General features: G+C 41.4%; 1 protein-coding gene across 1 annotated transcript; it reads left to right on the forward strand.

Moving 5' to 3' along the window:
* The first annotated feature begins 3,882 nt into the window (after nucleotides 1-3,882).
* pecam1a (platelet and endothelial cell adhesion molecule 1a) lies at nucleotides 3,883-13,654 on the forward strand. Its single transcript, XM_085270776.1, has 15 exons — nucleotides 3,883-4,032; nucleotides 4,134-4,157; nucleotides 4,906-5,199; nucleotides 6,228-6,524; nucleotides 6,615-6,878; nucleotides 7,018-7,299; nucleotides 7,959-8,258; nucleotides 8,352-8,630; nucleotides 10,773-10,905; nucleotides 11,013-11,080; nucleotides 11,319-11,372; nucleotides 11,807-11,896; nucleotides 11,981-12,037; nucleotides 12,718-12,740; nucleotides 13,237-13,654. The coding sequence occupies exons 1-15, from the start codon at nucleotides 3,981-3,983 to the stop codon at nucleotides 13,399-13,401; spliced, it is 2,382 nt and encodes a 793-aa protein (XP_085126902.1). The 5' UTR covers nucleotides 3,883-3,980; the 3' UTR covers nucleotides 13,402-13,654.
* The last annotated feature ends 8,932 nt before the right edge of the window (nucleotides 13,655-22,586 follow it).

A 22,586-nucleotide genomic window follows, 5' to 3' on the forward strand; every position in this document is an offset into this window, starting at 1 on the left:
TTCCACCTCCAAACGATTTCTGGACATCTGCCTTTTGGACAGATGAGACCAAAGTGAACATGTTTGGTGCACAGTATCGTGTTCGAAACAAATGATTTGATGTGATTAATCACATTACCCTGTGATATGTGCATGATTGCCCCATAGTAACCTTACAGTCAGCTTTTTACTCAGTGATCCATCACTAATAAGGCTTTTTTCTTCATGCACGCCTCGTGTTTTGACACGTCTCAGCGGAATATGAAGAACTGAACCATAATACTGTTCATCACACGGTGACCTCGGTAGCCACGGCAACCACAGCATCAGTGGTGACCACATTTGCATGTAACATTGATACCACTGACAATGGGGAATGAAGATAGGACCCAAAATTGAACACAAGAGGATTATTTGTTCATGCAACCGCGGTCTTTGTGCTGACCCTCCAATCTGGAAACTGTGGACACGGTGTATGAAATCTGGATAGGAAGAGAAGTGTTTGACTGTGTGAATTGGTCATTTTTGTTTGTACCATTACAGAGCCTATTTCAGGCAGTCAGAATAGGAAACTTCAGAAAGATCTGGCTGTGATCTACTTCACTGTTATGAAGAAAAACCAAACATGTGCTGCTAAGGCCAAAAATGAGTTATCAGATGCACAAAATTAAAATAACGCTCCTTTAAGAAAATATCTCACTGACTGAATCAAAATATCTGAATTAGTCTCACTGGGCTTTAAGCTATCAGTTTCCCAGTATAAAGTCAGCATGATTTCAGATTGCAACAGTGTGAGAAGGTGAAAGAAGATGAAATCCTGAAGCCACCAAAGTGAACACCTTCCACCACCTGTCTATACATCGACAGGTGGTGTCTATGCCTACACAGGTGGTGGTCCAAAAAGGCTGTCTAAAAAAATATGAACAGAATTGGTGACAAAGGGCAACCCTGGCAGAGTCTGCCACCCACCAGTAAAGAGTCCAACTTATAGCCAGCAATACAGACTAGATTGTAATTAAGAGAAAAATGGGCTAAATAATTGATTTATTATGAAGCATTAAAGCAGTGCTATAAAATGTAGGAATTACATAATTGCTGCCCCACTCGGGATGTAGGTACTTGTTGTTTTCTGGGACGTATGGCTGGATGTTCTGTTGTGGTCGCTGACCCACTCCTTTGGTGGGCCTCTTCCATGTTGGGGAGGGGGGACTCTGCTGGGTAGTGCCTGGAGCCATGGGACCTTGATCTCGACTCACAATGGGGTGGCCGACCTCCAGCAGAGTCGGCTGCCCATCAGCTCTGGTCCTCTGAGACTCCTGCCCTTTAGCAACTGGCACCTTATCTAGGGCCTTCCTCCTTCTCCTGCTGGGATGGGCGAGCAGATATCGCTAAGATGTGTGGCCTCAGGTCTTCAGGACTCTTGGGGCTGCAGATGGCCCAGATCTCCTGGACCTATCTCTGTCTGCCTCTGCTTCCCACCTCTTCCCACCATCATTTTCAAGTACTCTGTTTCTGTCTCTCACACTCATACTAAAAAACACCTCACAAGAAGATTATTGATTTATGTACCTGAGCATTTTCAAATTTTTGCGTTCCAGGTACTGAATGTTTGTTCTTCTTACAGGTGCTTTCAGATCATTCTGATTCTGATTGCAAAAGCTGCCAGACGGGACAGGATTTTTTAAAAGTGTGTTTCTCTTTCATTTTTTCACATTCAAAGACATCCAGATGTGTATTTTTCCAGCTGTAAAGAGGTGTTTCTCATCAGCTGAGCGGGGTCCTTAAATTCTTCAGTAGTCTGGTTTGGAGTACATTCGGTCTTCACTGCTGTTTCCACATCAGTGATTTCAGCTTGAAGCACTAGAGGGTAGACTTCAGGCAGCAGCGCTGCGTGGAAACTCAGTGCCATCTGGCTGTGATCCGCTTGAATGTGAGAGAGGCTTTCACTGTTGCCTCCACATCAGGAGATATCAGTTTCATTTTCCATTATTTAAGATTTAATTGGTATGATATAACATGAACCTTTTTGAAGGCCTCCATACAGCTGATATGTTTTTTCAGGTCAGTCATCTTATTAACACTGTGGGAAGTTATGCAAATGCCCAAGGCTTTGTTGATAGCACAGCAGAAACAAAGCATGCAGACTACAGCATTCATATTTGTTGGAATAAGCTGCTGATTAATTTTTTACTCCAGGAATAAAATTATAATCATATTTTCAGCATTGGGACTGTAGTGTCAGTTCTCCTCTCTCTCCCTTCAACAGACTCTGATTACAAAACATTGGGCAAAAATCCATCTAAGCAGAGATTCCCAGAGCTCCCTCACTGCTTCCTACAGCTTTTCTGGGCAGGACACCGAGGCATTCCCAAGTGATACAATATGGTATGAAAAATAATATTTCACACAAGGTATCACTTCACAGTGCCGATGTTCCAAGCTTTTGTTCAAATTCAAGTTGAAAGCTGATAATATCAACTTAATTTATTACTTTGTACATCAAATGATATTTCTCTCTGAAACTTGAACTTAAACCTTTTATAGGGGCTGTATCACACTGTTTTGTCATATTATTTGTTAGACAATTCAGTTAATTCGGATAATTAAAAAGAACTAAACAAGGTTTAGACGTCCAGTAACCAGAGGGGAGGCCAAGCACACAGTTTACCACTACACCCAGTTAACTGTTACTGACTGTTATCCAAGTGAATGACTGTTTGTTTGTTTAGTGTCCCTTCTGAAGGGAGGGAGTATGTAACTGGTTCAGTTTGTTTGTTTGTCCATCTGTCTGTGGGTTAGGTCCCTGAGTCCACAGTTTTCAAGATATCATTTTGAATTTTTTTCTGATGGTAGATGCCAATAACAGCTCGAGCTGATTTAATTTAGGAGAAAATCAGGTAAAGATCAAGGTAACATCAAAACTGAAAATCAGTTAAACTTTTATAACTCACACTATTTGGTTGGGAAGTCTTTGACCTTGACCTTCATTGTTAAAGGTCAAAGTTGACCTTGAAGAAAATTTTCAAGAAACCATACTGAGTACTCTGTTACATGAAAAGGGACGGAGAGAACTGTAAAACACACTTTATATATTTTTAGTACGACACCCTGTGACATAACAATGACACCATAACAGGCTAACCTCATCATACTGTAAAAAGCATTAGAAACTGTCAGAGTTCTAGTATAGCCTTTGCCCTTCGAGTGCATGCTTACCAGGCTGTAAACATGTTTTCTGAGAGTTTATAAAGATTGACTCATTTTTCTTAAGTGGTCACAAGAGAAACTCATGCTTTTGATTCTTCCTGCTTTGCGTAATTTTTACGCGCAACAATAACTGAGGAAATGACAAGTATGGTAACTAATATCAGATGTCACGCTGTCAATCCTTTTAAATAATCTGGATAAATTAAAGTAAAATGGCAGTTTATTAGAAACGTAGACAAACACAAATCCAGTGATTCCAGACGGGGCTCTATCAAGTAAATCGAAATATGATTAATGAATGTCTAGTCACATCAGCACATTTTAAACACATTAATGTGCACATAAGAATACTTGAGGACAAAACTCAGGGGATTCAGAGGTTAATTCTATCTGAAGAACAACAGCGCACGCTGTCTTTACTGTTCTTCGACATGGTTGTCATTAATTAAATTATGCTAAAAAGAAGCCATCATGTCTGCGTTTTCTACACCCCAGACCTTTGAAGGATGTGAGAAGACTAAAAAATTGCTTCTTCCTGTTGAATTTTTCTCGTCATCATAACAAAAGACAGGGCAAAGTAAATGGTACAGATCCTGAGGAAGTAGCAAGCCACTTCCTGTTCAGTCAAGCGTGCCCGATAAGACATGGAACAGCCCTTCAGCACCACTGCCTTCTGTTCACTCCACCTCTCCCTAAGTAAAAAGTCCTCCCTGGTCTGGTTGTGACTGCCCTTTCTGGCCTCTGTCCTTGCAGATGTATTGTAGTCTTTCAGCGGTAAACCACCTTCACCCAGGATGGGCTGCAGACCCCCCGGCTTGCTGTTTCTGACTAGCCTGCTACACATCTGTAAGAACCCAGACTGAGGATGAAGGATGTTACTATATTATAAACAAAATCTCCTGATTTTCACCTGATTTTTTTTTTCTTCCACTCTGTGTGACTTACAGGGCATTGTGCTGGAGGACAGGGGTGTAAGTATAACTGCATTACACGCCTGATCTTATAATAACTAGTGCAGACTCCCCGGTGTAGTAGCAGTTACAGTCCTTTCTATATTTAACAAAAAAGCTGTTTTCACACAAAAAGAAATTGATTTTTCACAGGCGATGCTGGGCCATGTTTTAATCACCTTCAATTTGAATAATATGACATTTGAAAGCTTTCAGAAGGCAATACAACTAGGTGCCTATAAAGTTGCCACGATCTTAGAAGACCACCTTTCCTCTGAAATAAAGAAATAACACCCGTGTTTAAAAAATGTAATTCGATTCTGGTGTCTCTGAAGCGTCCTTATTAAAGTGGCACCTTGTTGATTTAAACTTTGAAAGCGCTGGGTCATCATCATTCAAAGCTAGGCTCAGGGTTTGTTATTTACAGCACTTCACATCCCAGAATCCAGATTAACAGCAATTGGCTACCGTGAGGATGTGGAGTGATTGTTTCCACTTCCACTGTGCTGTTGTCGTGGAGGGAAAGCAGAAGTTTGAATGAATCCACATGGTTTTCCAAGGGGATGTAGAGGGTCGGCACTGTTTACTGAGGTGCTTTCCTTCCTCCATCAGTTCCTCTGTGCACCCGACTGATGAGCAGGAAGCACCTTTCCATAGTCTTAACCTGGCGCTTGTGCTGCTGTTTAGGTCTTTTTTTTATGTTTGTTGATTATTTCTTTCCCCTTCATCTTCTGTTTCTGTGTCTGTGTGTGATATTTGTGGACTACAGCATACACCATAGATACTGTTCGCCTCACAATCGAACCCAGGAACGCAGTTCAGACCGGGACAGCAGTGAGGCTACGCTGCCAGGTCAGCGTCAGTCACAGCAACATCCCTAACCTGATACACAGTTTCCAGCTCACACGGGACGATGTTCCTATCTACACCAACAACGCCACGGAAGACACGGTCGAGTATAAGATCAACCCAGCCAGAGCTGCCGACTCTGGAAATTATGAATGTCGAGTCTCAGTCAAGAACAAGGCCAAAGCCAGCAACAGCCAGAAACTGGATGTGAAAGGTACAGTTACATTTACAAGTAAAGGTCTGGAGATTATTCTAAGTGTGACATTTGCATTTGGAAACTGTTTTTGTAAAGCCACAAAATGCAATCAAAGGAGCTCTCAGCACAAACAAAGCTTATCATCTTTTCTTTGCACAAAATGTATTCATCAAGGAGAATCAGAGCAGAAGGAACGCCTAAATTATCAGTTTTTCAGCGTGAACAAAAAAAAAGTGTGCAATCGTGGATGATCTCAGAATTTTTTCTGTGTTAAAAACAAATAGCCTGCAGCGGCGGAGCCAATCAGCTTATCTCAGCATAATCACGCTTTTAAAGTTTACTGAAGACAAAATTGAAAAGAAGGAAGGAAACCACAACAAGAGGAGGCAGCTGCAGTAAAGGCCAACTCCTAAGAAGGAAGCCCATTTCAGGCGGGAGCTGCCTGTCCAGCGTCCAATTACATTTGAGCCCTTAAAAACTGGCAGCTGTTTAGGGAAACTGTCGCACTTTCTACACATTTTATATGAAATGAGTTCAACATCTGAATCTTGATTGTTTGATGTCACACATATCCAATATTTTGTCTAAAATTGAGCAAATTTTCTAATATTTCTGGATCTAACTACATATGCACTATATTATTATATATATTATTTGAACTATAATATGAAAGCAATATGAATAGTAGGTTCACATCTGTAGTAATGTGGTTGTTTTGCTTTGCTTATTTTTTATGACTATAAATAATAAGATATATACTCCAAAAATATTTTGCGGCCCCAGACTTTTTTCAGTTTGTCACCAAATTTGTGAGCTACAATCACACACTGGCTAATGAATGTCTTCCCTCAATTGTATTTTGGCAGTAGAGCTTCTCACGTCAAAGTGCATGTCTCGTACCCCCTTTTCTTCCTGCCTGGCAGCTCCATCTTCAACATCCCTTGTCCTCCTCTGCAGATGCTCAAGCCTTTGGAGCCTTTATTCGCTAACTTTGTCCAACATTTGGAGAAACTAATATACTTAATATACCTGAATGTGCTTTTCAGGCTTGCAGACCCCGACCCTGCATTTGACTACTTCATCGCCCTATGAGAACGAGGAGTTTAAAGCCACCTGCAGTGCTCCAGAGGAGAAAGGACCCCTTATTTTCCAGTTTTACCAGAGCTTTAAGACCGGATCCCCTGAGGTCATAAAGCAGCTGTCACAGGGGGGCAACTCATCAACGGCTACACTGAGACTGAGTCACATCGGAAACTGTATCCTCTACTGTGACTATGAAATCCGCTTGGTTTCCGGGAACCAAAAGTCTAACAGTAGCAAAAAGGTTGAACTCATAGTCAAAGGTGAGTCGATCGAATGTTGTTATGTCACAATGAAAAGCTCTGAGTGCCTATGGAGGAGTGTGTCTGACTATTCTGGATTTTGTCTTGTAGCACTCCACATCGCCCCCATCATAAATATACTTCCCTCCAATAGTCTCTCTGAGGGTGATATAATTGAAGTGGTCTGCAGAGTTGTCAGTCCTCCGAGCAACACTGAAGTGTTCTTGACAAAAGACAAAGTGATCCTCAAGCAGGTCAGAGCTACAGCCCTGAGTCATAAATTCACTGTACGAGAGGATGACTCTGGAGAGCTTGTGTGCAAAGCAGAGTGGGGCAGCGTGCAGAAAGAAACCTCGCGAAGAATCACAGTCAGATGTAAGCATCAATTACTCTGAATTTTTCAAACATGGCATCATTTTTTTTCATCTTATCAAATTAAATCGAATCAAAAATAATATATATGTACACATAAAGATTGTATGAATCCTTAATTTTTGCTCTCTAATCCCAACAGCGCTGTTTTCAAAGCCACAGCTGACTGTGGAGCCCACAGACATAGTTGAAGGAGACCACTTCAAATTGACCTGCTCTGTTAGCATTCTTGATTCCAGTAAGATCAACAATGAAACCATGCAGTACTCCATCTTCAAAGATAACACTGAAGTCGCAAATACTGCCACGTATATGACTGTGGCACAACTTTCTGCAAGTGGCAACTACACCTGTAATGCCACGTCTGATTCTCTGACACGCACTATTGTGAAGGAGAGCCAAAAACATTTCGTCAAGGTCAAAGGTGAGTTTAATCCAACCGAAGTTTTGCTGTTGTCACAATAAAGATGTGGGACATGTTTCACTTTGTTAGCCATGCACGTAATGTGTCAGCCTGTTGGTCCGTTTATTCTGTTGGTTTAGGCTTAAGTGTTACATTCAACATCTATTTAGAAGAAATTTGGAGACATTTCTGAAAATTCTGTGAAAAAAAAAATGGATTCACTCCTCTGATGACACCATTAGCCATTTTCGCACAGAGGTGCATCTAGGAATGCAAACACCTGACTCAGTCAGATCACACTGACTGACCTTTTCTTAAACCAAACTGAGTATCATCTGTAGAGAGAACGTGCAGGAATCAGACCCTGTCCTGATCTATGCAACAGGTGAGAAACCTCCTCCTAAAATAGTGCACAGTTCAGTGTGTGCAGAGTATGAAAACAACTATCAGGTCTATTTTTGTATTGAAGAAAAAGGTCATGAGATTCCCATCATCCTCAACTGTACTTTGTGTTTTGTTTCAGATCACACTTGTTAACACACTATACGGTGATGGGGAACTAGCATAAGAGGATGAGCGTATTGGCATTTACCTGGAAGCCTTACAGTGCAGCATCAGAGTTCCCAGCATGGCTGTAGACTCACAGTCTGGTTTAATGCTATCTTATTCTCCATTCCCAGTTCCTGTTTCAGAGCCTGTGCTGTCTGTGGTGGGAGGTACGCTGTTTCTGGGAAAGCCCTTCCAGTTGAGTTGTTACAGTCAGAGAGGCACTCTGCCCATCAAGTACACCCTGTATCAACCTAGTAAACCAACCGACATAAAAGTTGTGAGCAAGCGCGGTGAAAAGGCTATCTTCAACCTCACATCCATCACCCAAATATCGGACATAAAAAACATTCTTTGCCATGCAAAAAACAGTCAACTAAAGCCTCCCAAGGTGGGAACAGGAGAGCAACTACTAAAATCGTCCAACATCATAGGTTTGTTGGACTGATGACCATGAAATGAATAAAACTGATATAAAACATGTTGAACCCAAGTCTAACACGTTTTTTTTTTTTTCCTCTGTGAAGAACCTGTGTCAAAACCACACTTGACCACTGAGCCCAGGATGGAGGACATCTCTGAGGGTTACAACATGACTCTTGTCTGCTCTGTTCAGAGAGGTAGTTTTCCCATTAACTTTACCTGGTACAGTCAGGGAAAAGGTTTCCTTGATTCTAAGACCTCCAGGAAACTGAAAGAATCTCACAGCATCAGCAATGTCAAAGGAGATCATGCTGGAGGATACTTCTGTGAGTGCACAAACCCAGCTGCAGAGCCCAAGCAAAGTGCCATCATCATAATTGGAGGTGTGTGTTTTATCTTCAGTTAAATGTGTGTGTGTGTGGGGGGGGGGGGGGGGGTTAACATCAGCTGGACTTTAAAGATATGTGATGTTGAAAAGTGAGGACATTCATGCTATTATGAGTGCGCTCGCTTCCTCCTGCGTTATCAACAAGCAACCAATTCGAAGCAATAAAATTGTCGTTGTTCACAACCACTGACAGATTTTGAAGTTAACAGTATGGTTGTTTTTAATTAATATATATTCCTCTCTATTAAAATAAGTCTTTTATTAACATGTTTTCAATTAAATTAAATGCATTTTATTTATATAGTGCCAAATCTTAATTGTCACCTCACGACGCTTTATATTGCAAGGTATTGTAAGGTAACTCCTCTACAATAATACGGAGAAAAGCGCAACAATCAGACGATCCGTGGTCAGCAAGCAATAGTGGGAAGGAAAAACTCATCTGCTTAGTTAGGGGTGAGGAAGACAGGACACAAGACATGCTGTGGAAAGATTAGGAATGACTAGTGAAAAGAGGTAAGTAAAGAAGAAACATGGTGTCATGGGAAACCCCCAGCAGACTAAGCCTATTGGAGTGTAGCAAAGACAATAAACTCATTTTTTTTCTGAATTCAGAAGCAGGAAATTAGAAGTCATCTGGAACTTTATATGCATAAGATTTTCCTTCAGTTTTACTAATTGGAGTGTGTTATCTGGTTTCAGTAGATAGAGTTGGGTATCATCTATATACCAATGAAAATGCATGCTGTGCCTTTAATAGTACTGTCTAAAGAAAGCCTGTATAATGTCATTAGAATTACAGGCCTAACAGGACAAGCATGGAGATGAGTCCACTATCCGAGGCCATAAAAAGATCATTCTTAACTTTCTCCAGCGTTCTTTACTTTCCTTCTTGTTATTGTGGAAACAATGCACCGTCATTCAATTCAATGTTATTTATATAGGGCCAAATCACAACAACAGTTGCCTCAGTAGTTTTTTAATGTCTCCAATTGTATTTCAGCTGTACATGCTATCGTTGTTTTGACACTGAATACTGTGTTAGCTGTTTATGGATACAGTTTGCTATGAAATACTTAAGAAATCTAAAATAGCTGCTGGAATTTCTATTCATTTACACTAAGAGTAGCCTAAGAACTTATTGTACAAAGTTCTCAGGCTACTCTTAAATTCATCTTAATTTCTTCTTCATGTTATCAAGTGGTAAATAATAATCTAAATATATCTAAGAAATAACTACAACGTTTGAACATATGAAGTCAAAAATAATAAATAAATGCTTAAATTATTTTCATTGGGGATAAAATGAGTTGCAGTGCTATGCAAGTCTTGAGCCACCTCTCATTTCTTTATGTTTTGCAAGGAAATGGGAAATAGGTTCAATTATTTCCAAAAGATGTGCAAACATATATGCAAATACATAATGTAAGGCAAAAGCAGAAGCAAAAGGAAATTTCCCACGCGTGGGACTAATAAAGGTTATCTTATCGTATCTTTTTGAAATACATTCAAAGCTTAGGGCGTCCGGGATCATTGTCATGCTGAAAAACAGAGCTGTTTCCAGTCAGAGGCTGTTCACACTGCATTACATGGTGGATCAAAATGTTTTCTGTGTTCATAATTTCATCAGTTTTAGTCCCAGTATTATTGATCCCCAACACCACTGGCTAAAATGCAACCCCGACACCATCATAGATCCTTCACTGTATTTTACAGATAGCTGTAGACAGTCACTGTGGCTTTCCTCAGCCGTTTTTCACTGTTTCCCTTCCTTGAGAATGGGAAGCAGGGAGTCACCCTTCCACTTAAATCATTTCTGATGAGGCTTCAGTAAGCAGTAGATGAGTTAACTGAAGCCTCATCAGAAATTTCAGATTTTTTTCTGTTTCTTAAAGACATGAATTTCAGATACTGTTCTTCTGCTGTGCTCCAATTGTCCAGTTTCCTAATTTTTTAAGGATAGGGTGCTAAACTTCACATCTGATATGAATATATAAATAAATAAATTGATTATGCACCTGTACATGCACTCATGTGTGACATTTAAACAACTTTAAGCCAAAATGAGGTTTTGTGAGTCCATTTTATTGCTGTGTTTTGTAACTAAGTAATGACTTTAGTCACATGTATTCTGCAGTGAAGATGGCTGGCTGGAAGAAAGGTCTTATTGCAGTCTTTTGCCTCCTCTTCGTAATGGCCATCATCCTCTTTCTTTTCTACAAAAAGCGTCTCCCCAAATTAAAGAAAAGACGCACCGGCACCCTATCAGTGTAAGTAGCATTTCTCGTGTTCTTATCAGTATGTTAAAGGTTAGTTACCAGAGTATGGTTCCCATACATCCTCCTGTTGAACATACTTTGTGTTCACTTTGTTTTAGGAAGGCAGCCAGCACCAAAGTAGAGCGAATGAGCCTCACCCAGGCAGAGGTCAACAAAGCCGCAAATGGTACAGCTCCTTATGCTGATGCAGTTTCATTTAGCACCAAAACACAGTCTTCTCAAGGCGCTTTATTTTGTAAAGTAATAACTATACAATAATATAGAGAAAACACCAAGAATCCTAACATAAAATTATCCTAAATATATATTAAACATGTGTTGTCTTGACTGATTTTGATGTTAAAGCAGGAGAATGTATCAGTTACATCACTGAGATCTGTGCCATGTTTATTCTCCCTGTGCAGCAACTCCAGGCATGATGGGGAAAAGTATTTGGAGTGAACATGTATCAGGCTCGGGTATGTAAAGTACTTATTTATTGGTAGCAACTCATGAAATCTCATGAAGATTCAAAGTCAACAATACTTTAATTCAAAAGGTTTGTTTCCCGTCACATAAATCTAAAGTTTGTCCAGTAAGTGTGCTCTTCTGGGCTTTTTTGTCTCTTTTTAATGAGGAAACATCTCACCCGGTGAGACAGAATGATTAATCAATGTGTTTCTGATTTCTTTTAGAGAAAAACTGAGATCATTGGCACAAAAAAATAAGTTATACCACGTCAGCTACTCAGACATTGTTGACTTTTCTCTCTTAATGCTGTTTTTGAAAAAGAAAATAGCAAAAGAACATATCTTTGTCATTAAATATCATGTCATACTATTTTTTTAAATAAAAATAATGAAATATTCCAATATGCAAGTAATTTAAGTTTGCTCATTTCACTGTGTTGCAGAGTCTGATGACAACTGTAGTACAAACACTCTAGAAAAGCCAGAAATTCAGTACAAAGAGGATCAGCTGCGACAGGCAGATCCCAGCAGAGGTGAAAGATTATTTCTGAATTTTAATAAGTTGTAATTTGACTTTTTAAAGCTCAGTCTAAAATATTATATCTGTTCCATGTCAGTTCCGGTGAAACAGGGCACAGACACAGTACACGGTGAAGTACGCAACTCCCAGCAAGGTACGACTAACATCCTGCTCCTCACACAGACCCCTTTTCTACTACACGGTGAGAGAAATCAGGTCATTAGATTAAGAAAAAAACGCTAGCAACAGGAAACAGGATCAACCCCAACTGTAAACATCTGCATTGTTACTGAAAGAATGTACCATTAAAACAGAAGGGCCAGTCCCTAGGTGTCCACTTCCTGCTTTCGTCAAAGAGCACTTCCTGTTGTTGCAACAGACTCATACAATGCTTGCATCTGTTAAGGCTAGGTAAGCAAAGTGCTTGATTGTTTGAAATTTATTGTCCATTGTTCAGTTCGGCTCCTAATAATATAATATTACTTAATGAGTGATACAGCACAATTCAGCTCAGTTTTATTTATACACCACCACATCCTAAGTTAAGTCATCTCAGGGCACTTTACATAATCCGAGTTAAGAACTTAATGTATTATATGGAGAAAGCAAATGATCTGGAGTGAAGGGTTTTTGTGCATGTGTCTCAGGAAGCAGCTTGTCTAAAAAGACATGAGCTTATGAGAATGATCAGTATGAATGTGTCGGATGTGATAAGCTGCCTGTTTCCTGGGAATAGAGAGCTGTTCATGGGAGTGCTGGAAACTAAAACAGCCCTCATTTAATCCTCACACACCTTTTGTTTCCTGAGCTTGTCCTCTGGCTTTGTTTTTGCAGGTGTTCAAGAGCTGGCTGATGCTGTAAGTGTGAACACGTCATGCACATACACATACTACCAAGAGCTGCACGCACACACACACTCATGACTGTATTGTGCCTTTGCTCCGAGAAACATCTCACAGACAGAAACTGTACAATAAGTGGAAACCCAGTGGAGACACTTTTTATTGTTTGTAGAAAGGTAACTTAAAGGGTTGCATTTCATGTAATATAAAATTTGCAGGAAAAAAGCATCTAATGTAGCTGAGTAAAAGGCTCCAAATTTGCTCATCACATTGAGTTAACTCATTAGGAGGAGTAATATGATAGCAGCTCTCAAACCTCCTCCATCCTTCTGGAGGAGCTCTCCAGAGTTTGTAGAAACAATCCTGATGAATGTCTCATGTTATCGCTGTATCAACTGAGAAATAATAATCTTAATAAGTAAAATCACTAAACAGTACCGCACGTACAGTCAGCATTTAACTCAGTCAGCCAATGAAAATAATCGTTCATACAACCTTCGTGTTTCAACAGGCATCTGTGGAATATGCAGAACTGAATCATGATACCAATCACCAAAGCGACCCCAGTGACCATGGTTACCACAGTGACCCCAGTAACCATGGTTACCACATCGCCAATGATGACCAGCCAAATGACAATAGTGTTAGCATTAACTGCGCTAACAACGAGGAATGAAACCCTGACCAGATACCACTTTGTTTACCAATATTTGTTCCCGTATTTATCCAGCTTGTTCATGTGGCTCAGTCTTTGTGCTCATATGTTTTTTATCATGCTTTGGAAAAACAATCCACACTGTACATGTACTTGCTTTGTCCTTGTTGGCTAAATACATGGTTTTGTTAAATAAGTCTCTCTATTTTTGTCAATTTTTTTAATGAAAGAAGAAAACACATTCAGATGTGCGTCTTTTGAACTGTAAAGAGGTGTTTCTCATCAGCTGAGCAGGGTCCTTGAACTCTTCAGTTGTCTGGTTTGGGGTACATTCGGTCTTCACTGCTGTTTGCACATCAGTGATTCCAGATTGAAGCACTAGAGGGCAGACTTCAGGCGGCAGCGCTGCGTGGAAACTCAGTGCCATCTGGCTGTGATCCGCTTGAATGTGAGAGAGGCTTTCACTGTTGCCTCCACATCAGGAGATATCAGTTTCATTTTCCATTATCTAAGATTTAATTGGAATGATATAACATGAATCTATTCAAGGTCTCCATACAGCTGATATGTTTTTTTAGGTCAGTCATCTTATTAACACTGTGGGAAGTTATGCAAATGCCCAAGGCTTTGTTGAGAGCACAGCAGAAACAAAGCATGCATGCAGTATGCATTGCGGTGTTTGGACTCTAGTATTTGGAATAAGCTGTTAATTTATTTTTCACTCCTGGAAGAAAATAATGAGAGTCAATATCACTTTTGGAGCTTTTGTTTCAGCTTTTGAAAGCGCAAACAAATTTATTAAAAACAGAAAAAGGAGAAACATTAAAAAAGTTTATATTTATTTAATCATAATTTACTGTGATTTGGGATGGTATTAATAAATGCCATGATTAATTCATTACTTCATACCTGACACGATGGCTCTGCAAACAGATTAAACTCAGTATGTTATGTTCCTCCTTGTTTTCTGTTATCAAGCCTGTTACAATGGTAGTTGCTCTTGTTAAACACGGCCAAAGTTTCAAATAAGGAGGTCAGTGTATGTTCAAGTAATCCCTTTATTCTAGAGCTCAGGCTTCAGGCTGCCAATCAAAAGAAAGCTGGATTACAGGAAGGGTCAACAGAGCTAAAACACCTTCCCGTGAGGCACGATCTGATATCCTCGTGTTGGTGTTGTTCCCAGATCATCATACTAAATGTTGTTCCAGGATCAACATTGCAAGTGACCAATCAGAATGTTGTGACGTCATACTTTTGCGACTTCGGGAAAAACCAGCGTAAAACAAAAAACTGTACTTAAGCTGCGAGAAACCGCCTCTGTCCGCCGATCAACGGACCCTGACCCTGACCCTAACCGTAACCCTTTAATAAACAGTAAGCAGAATTGATATTGTCCTTGCAACATTGGAATTTCATAAATGCACGAATGGCTTGGTGCGCAAAAGAATAACGTCACAACAATGTGATTGGTCACTTGCAATGTTCAGAAATCAGAAATCAGAATGGGTTTATTGCCAGATGTTGAGGTTTACAACATTAGGAAATTGCTGCGGTGCTTCAGTGCAGACAATAAGAATTAAAGTGCTATGTAGAAAGAAAGATATGTGCATGAAATATACATGAGATATATACATGAGAATAAGAATTATGAGTGCTACGTAGAAAGATATATACATGAGTGTAGGTGGTGATCAGTGCCAAACATGAAATGATGCAGTTACACAGCGTAGGGTCATATGTTAGTGGCGGGGACAATCATGTGGTTATTGTTCATGTGTCCAACAGCAGAGGGGAAGAAACTGTTCTTGTGGCGAGAGGTTCTGGTGCGAATGGACCGGAGCCTCCTGCCTGAGGGGAGCAGGTCAAACAGACTGTGTCCAGGGTGAGAAGGGTCAGCTGAGATCCGGGCTGCACGCCGCAGTGTCCTGGAGGTGTACAGGTCCTGCAGAGATGGGAGTCTGCAGCCAATCACCTTCTCAGCAGAGCGCACAACACGCTGCAGTCTCTGTTTGTCCCTGATAGTGGCTCCAGCGTACCACACGGTGATGGAGGAGGTGAGGATGGACTCGATGATTGCGGCGTAGAATTGCATCATCGTCCGTGTTGGCAGGTTGAATTTCTTCAGCTGCCTCAGGAAGTACATCCTCTGCTGGGCTTTCTTGATGACGGAGGTGATGGTGGGCTCCCACTTCAGGTCCTGGGTGATGGTGGTACCCAGGAAGCGGAATGAGTCCACAGAGGTGATGGGGGTGTCAGTCAGGATGATGGGGGGGAGTGGGGCTGTGTGCTTCCTGAAGTCCACAATAATCTCCACTGTCTTCTGGGCATTCAGCACCAGGTTGTTGTGGCTGCACCAAGACACCAGACGTTCAACCTCCCTCCTGTAGGCAGACTCGTCCCCGTCCGAGATGAGCCCAATGACGGTGGTGTCATCTGCGAACTTGATTAGCTTGACAGACTGGTGGGTGGAGGTGCAGCAGTTGGTGTACAGGGAGAAGAGCAGAGGAGAAAGAACACAGCCCTGAGGGGAGCCGGTGCTGATGGTCCGGGAGTCCGAGACATTCTTTCCCAGCCTCACGTGCTGCTTCCTGTCCGTCAGGAAGTCAGTGATCCACCGGCAGATGGGATCAGGCACATTCATCTGGGAAAGCTTGTCTCGGAGATGGTCTGGAAGGATGGTGTTGAAGGCAGAGCTGAAGTCCACAAACAGGATCCTGGTGTAGGTTCCTGGGGAGTCCAGATGCTGCAGGATGAAGTGTAGGGCCATGTTCATGGCGTCATCTACAGACCTGTTGGCTCTGTATGCAAACTGCAGGGGGTCCAGGAGGGGGGCCGTGAGGGTCTTGAGATGGGAGAGAACTAGGCGCTCAAATGACTTCATGACCACAGATGTCAGAGCCACGGGTCTGTAGTCATTTAGTCCAGTGATCCTAGGTTTCTTGGGGACAGGGATTATGGTAGAGGACTTGAAGCAGGCAGGCACATGACATGCCTGCAGTGAGGAGTTGAAGATGCCAGAAAACACTGGGGCCAGCTCGTTTGCACAGTGTCTGAGGGTGGCAGGAGACACACCGTCTGGGCCGGGAGCTTTCCGAGCATTCAGACTCTTAAACTGCTTCCTCACACCTGCTTCATGAATATGAAGAGTTGTGGTGGGAGGAGGTGGTGTGAAATCCTCTTTTGTGTGGGGTGAGGGGGCGGGTGTTGCAGGTGAACAGTTTGAAGGTGGTGATGGCTCTATGGAGGGGGGGGAGGTGGGGGAATGAGTGTCCAAAGTGTCTCTATTGTTGGGGCCGTTGGAGGTGTGAAGGCTGCCTGATGGCTCGTCAAAACGACAGTAGAAGTCGTTGAGGGTGTTGGCCAAGAGCAAGTCATCAGTGGAGTGGGGGGTTTTAGGCTTGTAGTTTGTAATATTCCTAAAACCTTTCCACACAGAGGCCGAGTCATTCTCTGAGATCTGCTGCTGCATCTTCTCAGAGTGCTGATGTTTGGCAATGTCCACTTCCTTAGTGAACCTGTACTTGGCCTCTCTGTAGCAGTCCCTGTCTCCGCTTCTGAACGCCTTACTCTTTTCCAGCCACAGCTTTTTGAGTTTAGGAGTAAACCAGGGTTTGTCATTGTTATAACTCACCCTGGTGCGTGATGGCACAATGCTGTCCTCACAGAAGTGGATATAGGAGGTGACAGTGTCCGTAAACTCGTCCAAGCTGTTGAACCTGGAACAACATTTTCATGATGGTCTGGGAACAACACCAACACGAGGATATCAGATCATCCTTGTGTTTTGTGGAAGCCACGATGTTACTCCACCACATAAAATGTGTTTATAGATAATCCTGAAATGATCAATAACAGACATCTGTGAATTATTAATTAAACATGAACTTAATATTAAATCCAAAACAAAAACTCACCAGTAAAAGTGCCTGCTATAAATAGGATGTTTACTAGGATCTTAAAACCGAGACAGCTATAGATCTATGACTTCTGTCATGGATGACAAAAGTTCCCTCTCCTCATTTTCACGGGTGGCATACGTTGGGTTCGCTTCGTTTGCTGCAACTCCTGTCGACAGTCTGGATTATGAGGCTCTGCTGTTCAACGCGAGGTTTTTAGGAACACCACACAGCAGATGCGGGAATCTGTTACACAAACTAAGCTAACGCTAAAAGCTTGCCACCAACTCAAACAATCTTTAATAACCATCCATCTGAAACTTGCATGTCTACGACTGTGATCAATAAAAAATAAAAAACTCTAAAATCTCCTCCTTCATCACTTCAAAATTTGCTTATTGCTTCATGCATGTGTGCATATGTGACACCAGGGTGATTCTGCAAGGTCCTCTGAGGCAAATAGAAATGTCTTCAAGCTCCGAGGTGCCAAAATGAAAGCCCACCTCTGCTCTGAGGATAGAGCAGTGCCTCGGTGAACCTGTGGTTTATTAATCAAGTTACTTAACCAGGAGGCTGAGCTTGACATGGGGGAACAGTGTATTCTGAGCCGCAGCGATCACGCACTCTGGAACTGATACTGTGTTACATTAATATCAGAAGTGTAAGTTATACAGTATCATTAGAAATAAACTGGAGCTACTTTTGGCTGCTAGCTTATTCACAAGGTGTCACCCCAGCGGGTAGCTCGGCATGTTTGATTTGGCAGTTTTTGTGCCCTTCCTGAAGCAACCCCCAAAGGGATTCGTGTCTCCTCCTCCTCTCAATTCATTTGTATTTATTTAGAGCTCAAGTCACCTTAAGGCAGACCCTATAATAATAGAGAGAAACCACAACAATCAAATAACCGTCTTTGAGCAAGCACTTGGTAGCAGTGGGAAAGAAAAACGCCCTTTTAACAGGAAGAAACCTTCAGTAGAAACAGACTCAGGGAAGGGCGGCCATCCAACATGACTGAGTTAAGCAAACGTGTAAACCACTACAGTATGGAGCCTCACAGCTGCTGGAATTTAATCAACAGCAGACAGAGAACTTGACTTGTTTTTCGATACGTGAAAAGGCAAAACAGCAAAGTCACCATTACCCACTTGAACCTGAGCATGTGCTAGAAGACAGTGTGCAAATGCTTGGAGTGAATTCCTGCCGCTCATTTCAGTCACTGTACACTTTGCCCAAGGATGGTCCTGCTCTGCCTTCAGATCCTAAACTGTATCAGGGGCAGCCTGAGGATTTACTACTGCTCCTAAAGTTATGACCTGTGAGCCCAATCGGTAACCTGACTGACCTTTTGGACTCCTATTAGAAGGAGGCATGTCGCACCACCCCCAGGGAGTACAGTACAACAGTCACATGATCCAGACTTAGGGTGGACATTATGTGGCGAATAAGGAAAGGGGCTTGGCTATATGCATACATATGTCTGGAGTGATGGATTAGTCTAGCAGGCCCAGTACAGTCTTCTGTCTACTTTCTCTGTGCTGCACGTACGCTGTTTGTGTCTCAGCCACGTAACCTGATCCAGCCCCCTCGTGTATCTGGAGCACAACTCTTGAACTGCCATTGGCTGCTGTGCTAATATTAGCATATTGCCCCCTGTGAAATGCATTCTGGGAATATCCTGTCTTTTCCTTGGCCTTATGGAGCCAGTGCTGTTTCTGGTCTTCAGATGAAGCAGTGAGGTCATCGTGTAGACCGCCGCTTCCTTCTTCCTGCAAAGGATCCCCAGCCATGGTGTAATTATTCTAAATGTGGCATATTGTCACTGTCTGATAAAGTTAAAAGGTAACTAAAAAAAGGAGTATCCCTACCAGCAATCTTATTTCTTGTCACCCTTGCAATCAGTAGTTAATATCACTCCCAAAAACGTTGGGTAAATTTCATATACGTTTATAGGTTTACTTTTTCAGCTATAGTTCACATTCAGTAGGTATATGGAAGTGTATGGAAGTGTGTGGTTGAGCATATGTTTGACTCTATGTCCACTTCTCTAATGTATGTTGGATTTACCTTTGATCATAAGTTTGATCATTACTTAACTACTTTGGTGTAGTATGAATGGGGATGGGGATGGAGTCGATATTGGTTGGAAAAACTGCAATTCATGACAATCCACTTAAAAGTTAAAAATCTGTGCACTCCTTCACATTTCCCAAAGCTGGACTGGAGTCTTTGCCAGGCTTATTCTGGCCCCCATGCCTTAAGTTTGACACCCCTGTAATAAACAAAGTTAAAAAATAATCAGCATTCTTTCAAAAAGTCTATAGACACTGATATAAAATTTCTATTGTGAATCTGTTTATTTATTGTCACAATAACGGAGTCAGAGTAGCGACAGCTATAACAGTTAAAGCATCAGATGTTGTTAAGAAGTGCCTCATTCATTGTGCTTTTACAAAAATTATTATTTACTCTTTGCCTTTTTTTTGTTCTGCATGCTCAGTAGTCGAGCATTTTTGGGTGAAGTGATGCATTTGTTGTGATTTTAAAGACCTTCACTGATATATGCAGATATATAGAAAGAGATCATTTTTACATAGTGGCAGTAATGCACTCTTAAACAGCGTTATAAAGCAAGGATGGTTATGCAATTGCAAAAACTAAACACCTCTGTCCTTTTTAAGCTTCCTCTTAAATGACCTCGAGGTTACTTTTAGTAAAACCACAGCTAATTTAAACACACTTAGTGCTTCTGGAGAAGAGCTTTATATGAGATGAGAGAATGGCAAAATAATGTCTTTATATAATGTGCATTTGCAGTTTCCTGATTGGAAATAATCAAAGCTCAAAGGCTGCAAGCTAAAGGCATGTGTGGAAGACTGATTCTCCATTGTCCTTCGTATGGCGAGTAAAGGTTACATTCAGTGAGTCCACCTGTTTGATGCCCTCCATCCTTAATAATTTAAGCTCTCCCAAATCCAGGAAATTAATTCTTCATAACCTTGAGCAACCTGGTCAGAAAAAGCAGAGGTTCACCGGACTGACGTCTTCTTAGCTGATCGTTTCCACTTTTAAACACGCAGACTCATTATGCAATCGTGCATCAAAGAATTACACACATGTATGGAGATTTTTTAACCTCTGACCTCCTTTTCCATGAATGCAGGCTTCAGCTAAGGTAACCCTATCCTCTCACAAACTGCTCCCGCTTCCATCTGTTCTCGGTCTGATCCCTCAGACTCTCTCTGTGCCCTGGACAGCTGCAGTGCCATTTTGCGGGGAAGCATTCTTCACACAATGTCAGCAACAGCATCCCTCACTGACGTAGCAGCTTCATAATCAGATGCGTTATCCTTGATTCGGATGACATGCTGACTGCTTTTCTAAGCAGACCGTGGATTCTCTCCTGAGACTGTTTTCACAGCTCCATTAGAAGCCTTTAAATTTTGGGCTACAAGGGAAACATAAGTGTTTTTGTGGGCACATGCACAGTCAGTAGGAAACTTCTCTTAGCTTTGCTAACATTTGAACAACGGATAAGCTTTTGCATGCATGTACTATGCTATGTGCAACTGATGCCACTTTGTTAGGTACACCTTTTCAGCTGGACATTAAACACAAAGATCTAATCAACCAATCATATGGCACCAACAAAGTGGAAGTGAGAACTGCTGTTCAGCCAATAGCAACTCAAATAATCAGAACACCATATTCCAAGGTATGCGAATACCTTTGACTCTGACTATGTCCACTTATGCCCAAGTGTATTTTTTTGGCACACTTGGGCATAATTTGATCACCACAGCCTACGTGAGTATTGTTGCTGCATTTTTGAGCACCAGTAAGATGTGGCGGGACGAGAGATGCCCAGCTGACAAATCAGCAGCCACCGTGTCCTGCTATCATGTAAATATGGACCAGAATCTCTGAGGAATGTTTCCAGCACCTTGATCAAAAGGAGGTCCAACACAGTGCTAGCAGGGTGTTAATACAGTTAGTGTACACAGAGTGTAGTGCTCAATCACACACACTGATAGCACCTGTTATGTTTAGGTCTAAATTATATTCGTGGTATTAATGAATGTGTTAAAAGTATGTTAAACTGCATAATGCACAGATGAACTGCACAGAGCTCTGATAAAATGGCCCTGATAACACAGCTTCAGCTGATCTGTGCTGTTTTTATCGATTAAATACAAAAAGACACAATTCATTGATTCAGTTACTGTAATGAAAAGAGCAGTATGTGGAATAGCACACTGAATTTCGGGTTAGGTGTGTCCTCTGATAAAATTAAAAAAGATTTTATATTGTGCACATCTACTTTTTATTATATATGTTATTGCTGTGAAACCTGCAATGCTATTAGCTTAAAAACAACATTATATTATTATTAAAAAATCAGTCTGTAGTAATGAATATGGACCATTTCTCATGGAAACCATGAGCTCATGACTGGAGGGCTTCAGCAACTAAGAGTCCAGAGGAATGGGAGCCACGACGGTCGCGCCATGTATGCAGGGCCAGATGGCAGTTGGTCTCATTTTCAACAGCAAATGGCTCAATTTAGTTTTGCTTGGCTCATGTAATCTGCTCACGAGACTCTGTGTGAATATGTTTATGAATTCTTTTTGATCTCGTCAGCATTCATGTTAATGTGTGCTGCTCAATAAAATAAACCTTTACTTAGAAACATTGGTATTTAGACCCTCTGTGTTGGTTTACTTTAAGATGCTTTGAAAGAACTTTGTTTGCTTGATTTTATTTTTGTCTTTATTTTTTTCATTTCAACCTAATAAGCTTCAGACAAAAATATCACAATGAATAGAAGTTATGGGTATGTCACCCCAGAGGCACTGACTGACTTTGCTTTTGACTGAAAAGAAGAGGGTAAACGGGCATGTGATGCACTCCCAGAGAACGTACACAAGGCATGATCAAAAAGTCCCAGGAATTGGCCTCTAAACATCTAAAACTTTACTCCAATATAGATTTGGCCCATCTTTCCACCTAATAGCATCTTCTCATCCACCTCTGGACCATTGTCAGCATTGCTGCTATAATTAAATCAATCCCAGGAAGTCCTTTCATGCCCCCTTGCACTTGTGTTACTCCAATAGCCACTGGATTGCCTCCAGTGCATCACAGCAGTGATTTTCATTTTTGGGAAGCAGACAAAGTTGCAGAGAGTGTAGTCTGCAGTTTTTCATTTTTAAAGGTCAGTTCTCAGTATTTCCAATGTGCAAACTTATAGTTTGTGGACCTCTCTGAGCAAAAGCAAAGATATTAACAATAAGCTGCTGTGCAAACAACCTA

The sequence above is a fragment of the Mchenga conophoros genome, linkage group LG4 (genome assembly GCF_057382185.1).
Source record: "Mchenga conophoros isolate Kocher_MC1m ecotype Shallow Benthic linkage group LG4, M_conophoros_male_GT1.1, whole genome shotgun sequence".
Taxonomy (NCBI): Eukaryota; Metazoa; Chordata; class Actinopteri; order Cichliformes; family Cichlidae; genus Mchenga; species Mchenga conophoros.

What these genes read in the sequence shown, in the direction of transcription:
- pecam1a (XM_085270776.1), top strand. Translation starts at nt 3,981, where the DNA reads ATGGGCTGCAGACCCCCCGGCTTGCTGTTTCTGACTAGCCTGCTACAC. An exon ending in CGCACCGGCACCCTATCAGT is followed by an intron (nt 10,906 to 11,012) that starts GTAAGTAGCATT and finishes ACTTTGTTTTAG; the next exon opens with GAAGGCAGCCAGCACCAAAG. An exon ending in ACAGGCAGATCCCAGCAGAG is followed by an intron (nt 11,897 to 11,980) that starts GTGAAAGATTAT and finishes GTTCCATGTCAG; the next exon opens with TTCCGGTGAAACAGGGCACA.